Genomic DNA, 14,621 nt, shown 5'->3' on the forward strand with positions numbered 1-14,621 from the left:
AAATTGACAAGAGAAATTGTCAAACGCAGTAGAGACAAGGAAGCTGTTGTTCTTCCCCTCAGGGAGCTTAGCAACTTTGCATAAAGATAATAAACAGAAAACACAAAATAAGGTATGGCAGTTACCAATAAAGAGGTATAAACTGTCATAAGGATACAAATAGAGATAAATCAGGGACCAAATCCAGATCAAGGATGCAGAATGTGAGATGAGTCTTGAAGGAAGGCAGATATCAACACATATATCTTAGGAGGAGGACACAATAAGGAAGAGGAAGAGTCTGGTAAGCAAAAACCCAGACAGGTGGGAAAGCTATAAATACATCTAACTTTTCTGGAGCTGAGGGAAAGCTGTGACTCTTAAAGTAAAAGTATTATCTGAGAGCCATGCGGATTTAATGATGAGACTGGTGCCTAAATCACATCCAGATATTTTTGAACTTCTACGTTGAAGAAAAAACCCACACATATTTGGGGTAAAATTGCTACTGAAAGACCAAAAATAAGACTGGCCTATTACTTCTTCAAAATACAAAGACAGACTGTGGAGCAATAGATTTAGAGTGTGAGCAGATAATCTTATAGCCCAGTGATCATGCACATAGCCAAGTTGTTGGCCCTATGTAAAGGCAAATAAAGAACTTCTCAGGAAGATATCAGAAATAATGCTACCAAAGATGTATGCTAGCAATCCAATAATTGTATCAGAATAAAGAATAGATGAGCCATGTCATAAAGGTAGTGTATGAACAAGTAAAACAATTATTTTAAATAATTGCTGTTAATAGTTATACATATAATAAAAATATCAAACAGTCCTTAAAATGGAAAACAAATAAATATAAAAATAAATATGTCTTTTTTCCCTCACTGCCTTCCAGCCACCATGGCTTTCTTTCCATTACTCCAATATTCTAAGCTATTTTCCATTCCAAGGCCTCTTCTTGGGATATTTTTTTTTCCTCGGAAGCTTTCCCATCCTTCTTCACTCTGCAAACCATTTCTTATCCCGAAGGTACTGTATTAGTTTACTGCTGCTGCTAAGTCGCTTCAGTCGTATCCGACTCTGTGCGACCCCGTAGACAGCAGCCTACCAGGCTCCACTGTCCCTGGGATTCTCTAGGCAGGAACACTGGAGTGGGTTGCCATTTCCTTCTCCAATGCATGAAAGTGAAAAGTGAAAGTGAAGTCTTTCAGTCGTGTCCAACTCTTCGCGACCCCATGGACTGCAGCTTACCAGGCTCTTCCGTCCATGGGATTTTCCAGGCAAGAGTACTGGATTGGGTTGCCATTACCTTCTCCATATTAGTTTACTAGTGCACCATAATAAAGTGACATAGCCTAGGTGCTTCAAATAATAGAAATTGATTTTTTCACAGTTCAGGAGGCCAGAAGTGCAAGGCTGAGGTGCTGTTAGGGTTGGGTTTTGGTGAGACCTCTCTTCCTGGCTTACTTTAACATGACCTCCTTCTAGCTGTGTCTCTGCACAAGCTTTCCTGTGTGCATGTGCACAGAGTGCAAGATCTCCGGAGTCTCTTATATTCTTACAAGTCCCTCCTGCACTAGGGACCCAGCACTATGACCCCATTAAACCTGAATTACCTCCCTAAAGACCCTAGTTTTGAATAGTCACAGTTGGGGCTTAGAACTTCAACAAATGAATTTTGAGGAGACACAATCCAGTTCATAAAAGATATCAATTTAAATGACACTTCCCCAAAGGTTCTCTGCCAGGATTCTACACATTTACCTCACCACAGTTGTTGGGACTTGTAATTATGTATTTATTCATATGATTATTAATATCAGATTCCCCACTGCACTGTCATCTTCATGAGGGAAGAATCACGTTCGTTTTGTTTGCCAATTCAATGATATCTTAGCGCATGATAGACACTCAGGAGATATCTGTGGGATGATAGCCTGCAGTATGAAAGAGTAGTATAGCAAATGTGGATGGAAGAACAAAGTAATGAGCATTTCCTGTCTGTCCCTCTGTAGTGTTAACAATGGATGAATTAGGATACTCTTTGTGCTGATAATAAGTAACCACCAGCTCGGGATGGTGGGGAGTGGGTTGGGTGTAGGAAATAGTACCTGTCAATTTCCTTGGTGTAAATACTCCAGGCTATAAATGTGACATCACTGAATCCAAAAGCTGGGGAGAGATACTCAGTGGCACACCATTATATAATATTTTCACCTGAAGAGCATGAACATAAGATAATTAAGAAGCAATGCATTTTGAGTTTACCTTCATATTTAATTTAATTGCCTAAGCAGGATTTCTGAGATTTCCGCAATTGAGTTTTGCCAGCTCCAGCATACCACTGACGGATAGTTGAACAAAACTATAGAAATTGAATGTGTAGAAATCTATAATTTGTTATTGGGCAGGGCAGAAGGCGAGAACAATGCAAGATGATCCTTCCATTTTAGATCTGAATGACAAGGAGGAGCATGACAGTGGGAAGAGCAGATCTGAACAGAGATGTTAATTATTCTTGGGATATGTTTATTTCTAGAGAAACCTGAGAATGGTTTGAAATATAGGTATCCCTTATGCTCAAAGAAAGAACAATTACTTTAGGAATCATTTATTTGAAGATTATTGCTGAACCATGAAGGAGAATGAGAGAAAGGAGGACAGAACTGTGGGGACATTACGTACATTTTGGGGCCTGGCAAAAATATGTAAATTAGAGAAAAGAGTTCAGATGGAAAAATCCAGAGCGGAAGAATAGCCAGCACAGGAATCAAACAGAAAAAACAAAAAACATTTTGTACTGAGGCACAGTCAGAGAGCTGCCTATAGATTTCTGAAGATGACATTTAGGATTGATCTTTGATTTTGGTTTCCAACTTGAGCGAAATTCTACCCTGTCATAGAGACAATGGAACCATTATACACACGAATCAGATCTTTTTGACTAATTTCATATGCTACATGTTTCAGGCTATTTTGTATTTGATATCATTATAAAATCTTCTCCCTTTCTGCCATAACCCTAAGAGGAGTATTTGATATTCCCTGTAATCCCCCAATTAGTGTCACAGAAACCATGGAAGAGAGACTTTTTAAGAAACCTTCATAAGGATAGTTAAACACTACTAAAGGAGCATTGTTGGAGAAGGCAATGGCACCCCAATCCAGTACTTTTGCCTGGAAAATCCCATGGGTGGAGGAGCCTGGTAGGCTGCAGTCCGTGGGGTCACTAAGAGTCAGACACAACTGAGTGACTTCACTTTCACTTTCCACTTTCCTGCATTGGAGAAGGAAATGGCAACCCACTCCAGTGTTCTTGCCTGGAGAATCCCAGGGATGGGGGAGCCTGGTGGGCTGCCGGCTATGGGGTCGCACAGAGTTGGACACGACTGAAGTGACTTAGCATTAGCATAGCAAAGGAGCATTGCAGAGGGGTAGGTCACAAGAAAGTATCCATTTTTAACCCAGATGGCAGAAATGGTGATGCCCTATTGAAATGTGGTGCTAAAACTCAGCATTTCAGAACCTGCATTTGAGTCCCTATTTGGCCATTTACCATTAGCTGTATGACTTCAAAGAAGTTCCTGAATGTTGTGAATTGCTGAAGGGGAAAGGAAACTGACAGATAATGTCAAATGCCTCCAGGATACCCAGCACTGTGGTGAGAAGGCCCTTCACTGCCATCTCATTTACCTTGAGAATAAATGTGAAAGCACAAACTTCCTCAAACATAAGGTATTATTATTGGAAATATGGGGAGAAAAGGAAGAACAGCTAGAGGGAGTAGTTTAAAGCAAGATTCTGAGAGCCTAATCGCAAATGATCCTGTGGTGATTCTATAAAAAATTTCCCGGTATTAACATTGCCTGTTTCTTGTTGTCAGTTTCAGAGGTAGAATCTATAAATGAAATTTCTGTCTACAAAGCAACTGCATCTTCCTTTATGTTTGCAAAGCAAACATGTTTAAAGCTGTCTTAAAACTTACTAGATAATTAACAAGTTAATTAACATTAGAACAACAGAAAACCCAAGAGAGATTAAGTGCCTTTCTCAAGGACACCCAATCACTGGTATCTGGAAAAAATATTTTGAACTTCATGGTCTTGCTCAAAGCTAAGAGACACCTCCACCGTTTAAAACCTCCAAGAAATCTTCATCTTTGAAAAGAGGTAACATGTTAAGTTCCAAGGAGCACTTTCTTCCTCTCTTCCATATAGATAGCAAGATTGGGCTGTTAACAATATATTCTGTTCAGAGGAGAAAAAATAGCTTTTGCACAAGTCAGAGCCTCTGTTCCTATTTTGTTTTCTTCCCACAATTCATGAGTTAGACACAGGCACATGTTTTATCATTTTCCCTCTTCAATTTTTTTTTGAAAAAATGCATTATTATACCATGAAGAGGTTGAAATTGTTAGGATCTGGAGTTATCCCTACTAGTTTTGTAGGATTCTGTAGTATCTTTCTGCCAGAATACAGAACCATGCATCATTCAGAAATTAGGAATGGCCTCTGATGCATACTTGGAGAAAATATTCCTGTTGTTATCTAGATTTGACTTGATACATCATTACAGTTATATGGCTTACAGTATAGCTTCCATTAGGAAGAACTGCATGATATTGTATCTAGTTAGAAGCAATGCACAATTAGGATGAAAACAGTTTAGAAAGACAACACAGGGAAAAGGAAAAGATTTACTTAATTTTAGGACCTACCAAACAAGGGGGGCTCCCTCCCTTTTCCAGGCTAATTCTTACCTAGGTTCTTTTCATTGCAATGCCATGGCTCATCAGGAGACCAAGATGTGGAAAACCACTCAAAGTGTTTTCCAGTCTCCCTCTTCCCTACCGGACACTTTGTAAAATAGTCTTCAGGCATTCTTCGCACAGTTCTGAACCTGTGTGAAATGTATGATTTCTTTCGCTGACTGAGGGGTCTTATTACCAAACCTGGGTGGGCGGCTCATTATACAAGGCCTCTCACGCCGATCACTAATTCATTCACGTTTCCACACACATCACGGCACACTGACTGCATGCTTGGTGCAGAGCAGAGAAAGATAACAGAAAATGTTGCTCCTGCTCTCAAGATATGCTCATTATTTGTGGACAGTGGCCCTACCAGACTAATTAATAACACAGTGTGACATGGACTGCAGGGTGGTATTGAAGACACCAAGGGTTCCTGGACAGAGAATGGTTGTAATCCTGCCTAGGGCATGGAGGAGGGACATGGTGGGGTGTGATGGTAAACACCATCTTACTGGTTTCTTTGGTAAAACTAACTAAATAAAATGGAACTTCATGGATCTCAGTGCCTCAGGTTTCTGATCATTCTGTGCTAAAAAATGTGCTATCATGTCTCAGTCTCTGTCCCAGAAGGCTTTTGCATTACATCTCAATGTCATGTCCCTTTGTGGTTTAAACTCTGAATGGCGTGTCTTAGAGTCAGTATCCAGGGGCTCTCTAACTAAGACAATGACAGTTTCTATGTCTAAGAGGACATAAAAAAGTAAACATTTTTTAAATAGTGGTTATACCCTATTTCAACTGTTTGTTAGTATACAAACCACAGGACTCCTACAAACCCAGGAGGCTGGGTTCAATCTATACTGCTCAGCAGTTAAATAAAGGTATTATATGTTACAAAATGCTCACTTACTACTTGCAGCCACTTGGCAGTTGAATCAAATACGCTTTTGCTCATTAAGCTCATTTATATGAAGTTTGGTATGTTCCTTACACTGGAGCTTTACTAGGTCTATGAAAATTTTACATGTAGCTCCCAGAGTCAGTAGTATGACTGCAAAAGCCATTCGGTCTCTTCTGTTACTCTAGCCTCCTCAGTTCCTCATCCTTCCTGTCCTTCAAGACCAGGTTCAAATGACACAGTACCCACAAACCAGCACATCTTTTTTTTTTTTTCTTGTATTGTAAATAGTTATATAAACTATTATCTCTATCGATAGTATGAGCTCTAGGTGGGATACAAGTCACCTTTAATGTTGTATCTCGTATGGTAGTTATCAGAGTACTTCACTGCTCATTGAATGAAGAGATGGATATTTCAATGCATAGATAGACAAATGAGTGCAAAGAAATACAAAAGACGGGAAACAGCGGCACACAGTGAATGAAGGAGGTTGTATGTTGCCTGGTGTCTAAGGCTGATATATACTTACATTTCCATTGATTACATGTTTCCTAGCCATGTTTCTTCCATAATTGGAAGAAAAACATTTTGGATTCGGCCATTCTTGACACAGAGACAAGAAAAGGCTTACCTTGGATTTCAGAACACAGATGTGTTATTTTGTTAGTATTCTTTCCCACACTCAAGGAAACTCCAGCGCTCCAACCATCTGACTCTGTAATTTAGTTCAGTGAATTAGATTGTCTCCTTGGCACTGTGTGTTGTTTGATCTTTCACCTCCTCTTCTTTGAATCGGTTTCCACCAACTGGAAAACAACCCATAAGTCCATGAGTAATAGAGTTTAAAAAAATGCCTCAGAGTTTCTCCAGTAACAAAGATTGAAGCTTTTATTTTCCCACACAAGAATACTTGAATTTAACCTGAAATTCCAAAATACATTCAACTCTGGAAGAAAAAGGAGTAAAAGCAAGAAACACACCCACACTCTCTAGTGATTTTTTTTTTTTTGTTAAGAATGTCTTTCCATCGAGAATACACTAGCTATTTTGAGTATACAACAACATGTTAATATTTTAATTATATACTTCTCATTAGGTTTTTAAAACTTCCTTGCTGAGTTTTAGATTATGAATGTTTCAAGTTGAATGATTTACTAGTTTTGTTTTTTTTTTCCTTTTTTATAAATTGAACTAAAATAGACAGAAATGGTTTGTAAATGATAAAGTCTAGTTCGATCTTGACCAGTTGTTTTTTTTTTAATACCTTTAATGTAAAAAGCGTAAATGTAAGTTTTTCATAATGATTTCAAAAGAATACTACTTTGTGTTACATGATCAAGGAGCATAGTAATTACAGATTTAATATTTTTATATTTTGAAACCAGTCAAATTTTATTTGTTCATTTGTTCCCTGCCCTTTGGTTTAGAATGCTCCAAAACCATCACAGTAGCTATTTGAGTAGAATTACTGGGTTTAAAATCTAGTTAATTAAAAATAATAAAAATAACTTTATGATGTGTTGGTTTCTCAATAGATTCATTTGTACTTTTCTCTCTCTCTCTCTCTTTTTTTTTTCTTTTTGTTTTCCTTGTAGCGCGGGAGTTGGCCGGACTGGGTGTTTCATTGTAATAGATGCCATGTTAGAAAGAATAAAGCATGAAAAAACTGTAGATATTTATGGCCATGTAACTTTAATGAGAGCCCAGAGGAATTACATGGTTCAAACAGAAGACCAATACATCTTTATCCATGATGCACTGTTGGAGGCAGTGACTTGTGGAAATACCGAAGTGCCAGCTAGAAACTTGTATGCCTACATTCAGAAGCTGACACAAATAGAAACAGGAGAGAATGTCACAGGAATGGAGCTCGAATTTAAGGTATGATATTGGATGTGATATGGTAATTCAGAAGCAAGTCATTCTGGAATTGTCTTTCTTAACCTTTCAAATGGGTGAAGTTACAAGATTCACTTGACCTTCTCCCTCAGGTGTCTGACTATAAAACACTTTCTTCATCTTTCCCTTTTCTATTTTTGCTTCCTCATAATACCTTGAGCTCTTTTGTACCCTAATTTAAATTGAGAGAACATATTCTTAGAACATAAATATTTAAAACTTCCTTAGTCTATATGGAGTCATTAGGTAGAAGTGAAAAGCAGTGCAGTTGGAAGAGTGACTGGGTTAAAAGTAAACAGAATCTTTGTATCTAAAGAGAAAATCTTGGGTTCACTGCAGTTACACCACAGGCTAAAATTATCTTTGTTGGATTTTTCCTTTTTTGTTGTTTTTTTGTTTTTCTGTTCAACAGCGTCTAGCCAGTTCTAAAGCTCACACCTCAAGATTCATCAGTGCCAATCTTCCATGTAATAAATTCAAAAATCGCCTTGTTAATATTATGCCATATGAATCCACAAGGGTGTGCCTGCAGCCTATCCGAGGTGTAGAAGGATCTGATTACATCAATGCCAGTTTTATTGATGGATACAGGTATATACTCTTGCTCCCCTGACAGACCAAGCTCTTGGTATTTACATGTGCCCTAGTTTCATAGCTAAAATGAATTTCATCTCAATTTAAAATGTTTTCTTTCTGCATAGGTCAGCATTCAGTCCCTTGATATTCATTTTTTGTTATTTTGAATAGGACTAAGAAGAAGCAATCATGGAATTTATAATCTGCACTCTTCTTTCAGAAGCCATTTGGATATGGAAGGAGTTAATATAGAAATTGTTTTGAACCAAATTATATAAATGTCATAGATTATATGAGTCATTTCTACAAAATGAAGCTGCACAACTGTTTCTTAAGCGATTTATATGAGACATGAAATTGAACTATTAGCATTGCTCTAAAGTTTAAATAACAATGATAAAGTCATACATCATAATATTAACAAAGCAATTTCTTTTGCAAAATCCCTAAAATGTCTTAAGTGTTCTTATTTGATTACATAATCTTAATGGGAATTTACTGCAATAGCATTAATAATATTTTCATTTTTATTACCTGGATTTGATATTTACATATCAAATGTGAAGCCTTTGCATATTTTCTGATTACTTTAACATGCTATCTGTGGTTCAGACAACAGAAAGCTTACATCGCTACCCAGGGGCCCTTGGCAGAGACCACTGAAGACTTCTGGCGGATGCTCTGGGAACACAATTCCACCATTGTTGTGATGCTTACCAAGCTGCGTGAGATGGGTAGAGTGAGTATCTTCACATAAGACATTCACTCCACAAAGAAATGAGGATTTCACTGAAAAAACCCCAGTGCTAATGTCGTTTCTTTGAAATGTTGAGTACTCCAGATATGTTGTGGGTCATTCATTACCATGTGTTGGTTTTTAACTTGCAAAGCCACATCAAGTTCTTTCATTTTTGTGTTTTGAAGAAACACTTTATTTCCAGTGTAGCACTGTCATAGAGACTATTGCTGACTTGTTCTGATTCTCAATGTAGTCTTACTTCCTTTTGCTCTGGACAGGCTATAGCTTAGGTGCCAGCATTACTCTGTATGAAGGAATTTGACTTTCTGTCATCTCTGAGGCAAATTTTTGCTTGTTCATCTTCCACTCTGATTAAACTATCAGAAAGTTACATAGTTTTTCTACGAATAAATCTGATAATCTCTGCTCTACTTTAAAAAAAAAAAAGGTTATTCTGAAAACTACCATGAAATAGTATTAGAGCCACCTAATTCATAATAGTATTAGAGCCACTTAGATTCAGCAGATACAAGCACTCTGCCATATTTGCTTAAGAGGCTTTTTTTTTTTCTTGTCTTTGTATAAATTCAATGGTAGCAATACATCTAAAACCCAAATTTTAGAGCCCAGAGAGAGAGTGAAAAAATACCAAACTGGGAAAGAAACTTGACTTTTCTGATTTGGTTACTGAAGTCACTAAAACTGCATGTGCTCCAGGTTCTTCAGCTGACGAAGGAGATTGGACAAGTTCAATTCAGAGGTTTCTTTCTGTGTTCACACTTGACGGTTGTCTTCATTCAGAACCACAGTGGTGAATGCCAATACGTGATTGACATGGCTAGCGTTACACCCGAGGACTGATGTTAATTATTTGTCTAAATTAACTATGAAGATGCTTACCCTACTGAAGTAGCCAGCTCAACTTATGTGTATTAGGCATCTACTGTATGCCAAGTATTCTGCTTGGTGCCGTGAGCAAATAGTGACCCACAATTTCCCTATCCCGAGGAAACCTATGCTTTCAAAGAGACGATGAGTCACACGTAATGAAATGGTCTTAAATTCTAAAATGGTATTAGTGAAAGAAAAACGTTAAATATATAGACGGATGATAAACAAAACTCTATTTACACTTTACATAGCTCGTCATTAATCTTCATTTTTCTTAGGAGAAATGTCACCAGTACTGGCCAGCAGAACGATCTGCAAGATACCAGTACTTTGTTGTTGATCCCATGGCTGAGTACAACATGCCACAATATATCCTAAGAGAATTCAAGGTCACAGATGCCAGGGTAAGTTGGCACAGTCTTATGCTCTTAAACGTTAGCTGAAATATAGTCTAAAAGACATCTCTGGGAGAAAACATTTGCCAAGTGACCATACTCCCAAACTAAAAGAAATCACCCATCTTGGAGAACTTTTTTTTTTTTTTTAAATATAAGAGTAACTTTGCCTGTTTGGCAAGTTTTCTCACAAACCCAGACTTGGCTCGCATTCAAAGGTAACATCTGGCAGCCCAACTTTGGGGACGTGCTTGGTGAGTGTGTGCCGGGAAGCATTTACTGATTGGTTGGCTGCGCTTACATTCACCTTCTTAGCTCATTCTCTTTGGAGCTTTTTTGACTTCTTCATTACTTGAGGCTGTAAATATGTTGTTGTTTTGCTAAGCCCTTTAGGTCATGTGGGCTTGGAGGTTAATTTGGTATGATTTTAAAACTGCAGAGCAAATGACATTCTTTAGAAGAATCTGACAAGCTTTGCACATTCTAATTTGATTCCTGGCATGGTTTATTCCTCCGTGTGCTAATGTGTCTGTCCATGAGAGCTGTGCACCCACGACCCTTCTTGGCTAATTTTCATCCTGCATTTCTGATCTAGATTGCTGAGTCCAAAGTTCAGCCCTGATGTAAGATGTTCTATGCATAAACTTTAAAATCCTTGCCTGTGGCCACTTTTAAACCATGATTACAAACACATCTTAGGAGAGACTGGGTCAGTGCAAAGCCCTGCTTTGTTTTTGGAACTGTCACAGTGGGTGGGTTGAATAAAACTGTAGGGTAGAACTATTTACTTGATCCATTGTTTTTTCTGGAAAGCAGCTTTCTCAACCAAGACTCATGTTTAGAGATTGTCCACTAATCCCCAAAGCCTGGCCCTGGCTGTTGACCTAAAGTGAAGGAGAAATTGGTTAGCAGGCTGCTTGGCTCAGGTGACAGACCTGTTAATCCTAGAAAGTCTGAAGTCGTAACTACTCTGAAGGTGACTATACTCAAGACAGTAGTTAAGCCCCTAGGTCTCGTTTTGAGTCGCCCAAGCAAGCATACCTTGATGACCCTGTGTTTTAAAAAAAAAGAACACCCTTTCAGAATTTGAAGCTAGATATCTGAATGAAAATTTTGAGTGCATTCCAAGCAAACACACCAACCATTTCTGATGACAAAGTATAGCAGCAGCCAGGCACCACAAACAGCAGAGACAACTTCTTTATTACTCCTCGATTGCCCAAATTAAATCTGACCATGATAAGTAAAAGAAACATTGGAGGAACTTGTTCACATGTTTTGTTTTGAAGGCTCCCTGTGACTGTATAATTTTTTTAGCTGCCGTAGCATGTGCTATTTGTGCTCCTAATGTGTTTCTAATCTCAACTTTCCAGTTTAAAAAGCAAGTTGGCACTTGAGAATACAGTGTTGTTAAACAGGTAGCCTTTAAATGCAGTCAGGTGGTCTCTCTTCCAAATCATAAAGGTTTATACACATGACTTCTTGCTGTTAAAAGCAACTGTGGTCAGAAATGAAATCACCAGGACAGTCAGAGAAGACAAATCTGTATTACCTAGCCACTGGCTTCCCTTCCTGTGCTTTTCAAACCCTTTTCAGAAACCGAGGGAAGTAAATCATGCTTCCTTAGTAACAATCCATAAGTTAGTTATGGGGCCAAGCAGTTTATTTTTATATTCCTCAGTATTCTCACAAAGTTGATGTGATCTACCTATTTTATCTCAATTCCCAAATGATGCCAGTCAGGAATATGCCCTGTTCCTATGGAAACCACCAGACTTGGTGATATGTCCAGATCGAGTTGGGCCATGCTCTCTTCTCCATACAACTCAGTGAGAAAGATTGGTCTCTGTTTACTTACTCAGAGGGCTTCTCAGGTGGCGCTAGTGGCAAATAACCCACCTGCCAATGCAGGAAACATAAGAGAAATAGGTTCAATCCCTTGGTCAGGAAGATCCCCTGGAAGAGGAAATGGCAACCCACTCCTGCATTCTTGCCTGGAAAATTTCATGGACAGAGGAGCCTGGTGGGGTATGGTCCATGGGGTTGCAAAAAGTCAGACACAACTAAAAATGACTTAGCATACATGCTACTTACTCAGAATCTTGGGAACATGAATATCTGTATCAAAAAGGGCTTTATTGAGGAGAGAGTTATTAAAGAAGTGGAAAGAAGAACCACATTGAAGCCTTAACTAGGAGCAGGGCCTCCTCAAATGGGATCCACCCATCTCAAGTTGGAATTTGGATTATCTCTGTCTCTGTAATTCAGGGAAGAAAGTTGATGGTGATAGTTGTTATTCCTGCTTCAATAAACAGAGAGTCCCTTCTGCTTTTGTTGTCCTTCCAAACACTATAAAATTCCAGAATGAATCCAAAGTCTCTGACTATTTTCTTTTGAAGCCATTTATCCTTCAGAGTAGTTCTGCCTAATCACTTGAAAGAAAGATTGCTTCTGCATCTGGCTTTTGGTTTGTCTGTGTTAAAGCCACGCATGGACACCTCAGCTTCTGTGGTCAGCCAGAAAGAGTCCTTTTTCAGAACACAGCATTTATTCATTAATAATCTCTCCTGTCTCCTTGAGGGACGCCTCACTTCCTGCTCAACGGCACAGTCACCTGGTACACGCTGCGTATACTGCCTCGGCTAGAAATAGTATACCTCTGAGACGTGGGGCATCCAGGTTAACAGCCGCTACCCAATTTGTGTCAGATCCTTTCAGTGTCACTATTTGTCATCTGACAATGCTGCAAATAAGCAAGCACAGCAGATGTGACGGTGTCATGACAATAGCAAAATCTCTGGTCTGGACGACATGCCTGGATGTTCCCGTCAGCATTAAGAGGTTATTGGATTCTGAACATTTTGAAATGGAATGTCTATGTTCCACTTTTGTTTTGAACACAATCTCTGGGGCTCAGAAGCATTTCCTAATATGAGAATGAGGCGGCTCTTTTTGAGAATTCTGGTTTTTAACTGGGCATTGTGAGAGTAAATCAATTTGCAATTTAAATAGATGTGAAATGTAGACAGTGTTAATAGCAGGTAAGATATGAACGTGACTGATTTTCTAGTTAAACATGTTTCTAACTTTTTCTTTCTTTTTTTGGAAAAAATCATGCCTGCTGTTACGGTCTGCACACTGGCTGAACCTTCCTGGCGTCCTCCTCTGTGGCTGGGTATGTGGCTTTCTTTCTGAAGGACGGGCAGTCCCGAACCGTGAGGCAGTTCCAGTTCACTGACTGGCCAGAGCAGGGAGTGCCAAAGTCTGGAGAGGGATTTATTGACTTCATTGGCCAAGTCCATAAAACAAAAGAGCAGTTTGGCCAAGATGGACCCATTTCAGTCCATTGCAGGTGAGTTAAGAATCAAGAATGATGAGTTTCCATTTGTGCTTAATGCAGTGATAACTTTGAAAATATGCACTGTTTTCGGTTCGTTATTGGTACCGGTTTTCTGAGGGTCTGCATAATCCAGATTTTATTTTTCTCAGAAATGTATTGTAGACCCTAAAGCAAGGACTCATTTCTCTTTCTTTCCACAAAGTGAAAATAATCAAGGAAGATTTCTATCTTCAAATTTTACCTCTTGTAGCAAAGAACCAAATTATGTTTATCCTTGCCTGTCTTACCGTATCAGGAATTATTGGTATATCCCTGAGTGATAGTTTGTTCAGTTTATCATTCCTTAGCTTTTTTGCTTTCATAGCATTACCCTGATAACTATCTTTCTGTATCTTTCTCCTGTGTTTGTCTTCTTGAGAAAACCATAAATAGTTATTAAGCCTTAATGACAATGCTAATTTCTTGTCAGTCAATAAGTGATTAGAATGGTACCTCAGTTAACATTGCAATGTGCTTGAAAATTATTGCTATATCAGAAAATGAAGCACCTTCAAGTTAATTATTTTCAATAGTTTCCACAGCATTTTATAATTCAAATCATTGAAGTTAATAGAAATAGCAAGTAAATGGTTCAGAAAGGACACTTGCAATTAATGTAGTGCTTTTGGAAGTTACTATGCAAAAACCTTCTAGCAAAGAAATTAACTCATTTTTTTAAAAAAGTCTTAGTTTGTAATTCTTTAGAGTCAAACTCTTGAAAGACTTTATTAAAAAATTTCTTTGCTTTCCCCCTGCCCCAAATCCCAAACTACATTTCTTAGTGATAAGGGTGATAGTGTGTCAAAATAGGGGAACACATGGGCTTCAAAATACCTGAGCTTTAGCCCCACTTCTGTCATCACGTAATAGCTCTGTGACAAAAGGGAAACCTGTAAACCTCAGTTTTCTAACTGATCTCTGTGACCCTTTCTGGCACACTGTTTCCCAGACATGGGATATTACGTGAGAAGCAGACTTCATTTATACGTATTTGCTATGCGTTGAGTTTACCCAGAATCCTGTGCTCTAGACAACCAAACAGCATGTAGGAAATGATGCAGGGACTCAATATTCAGACAAAGTGGATGGTTTACACTGGACTT

General features: G+C 38.5%; 1 protein-coding gene across 32 annotated transcripts in view; it reads left to right on the forward strand.

The window, feature by feature from the left end:
* The window catches only part of PTPRD (protein tyrosine phosphatase receptor type D), a 536,986-nt gene that overhangs the window by 516,904 nt on the left and 5,461 nt on the right, over nucleotides 1–14,621 (forward strand). For all 32 annotated transcript variants that reach the window (XM_044939860.2, XM_044939874.2, XM_044939864.2 and 29 more), the window contains 5 exons: nucleotides 7,235–7,520; nucleotides 7,951–8,129; nucleotides 8,727–8,853; nucleotides 10,023–10,148; nucleotides 13,337–13,491. In XM_044939860.2, coding sequence (XP_044795795.1) covers nucleotides 7,235–7,520; nucleotides 7,951–8,129; nucleotides 8,727–8,853; nucleotides 10,023–10,148; nucleotides 13,337–13,491 — 873 coding nt within the window. The remainder of the gene's footprint in view (nucleotides 1–7,234; nucleotides 7,521–7,950; nucleotides 8,130–8,726; nucleotides 8,854–10,022; nucleotides 10,149–13,336; nucleotides 13,492–14,621) is intronic.

Source organism: Bubalus bubalis, chromosome 3, assembly GCF_019923935.1.
Source record: "Bubalus bubalis isolate 160015118507 breed Murrah chromosome 3, NDDB_SH_1, whole genome shotgun sequence".
Taxonomy (NCBI): domain Eukaryota; kingdom Metazoa; phylum Chordata; class Mammalia; order Artiodactyla; family Bovidae; genus Bubalus; species Bubalus bubalis.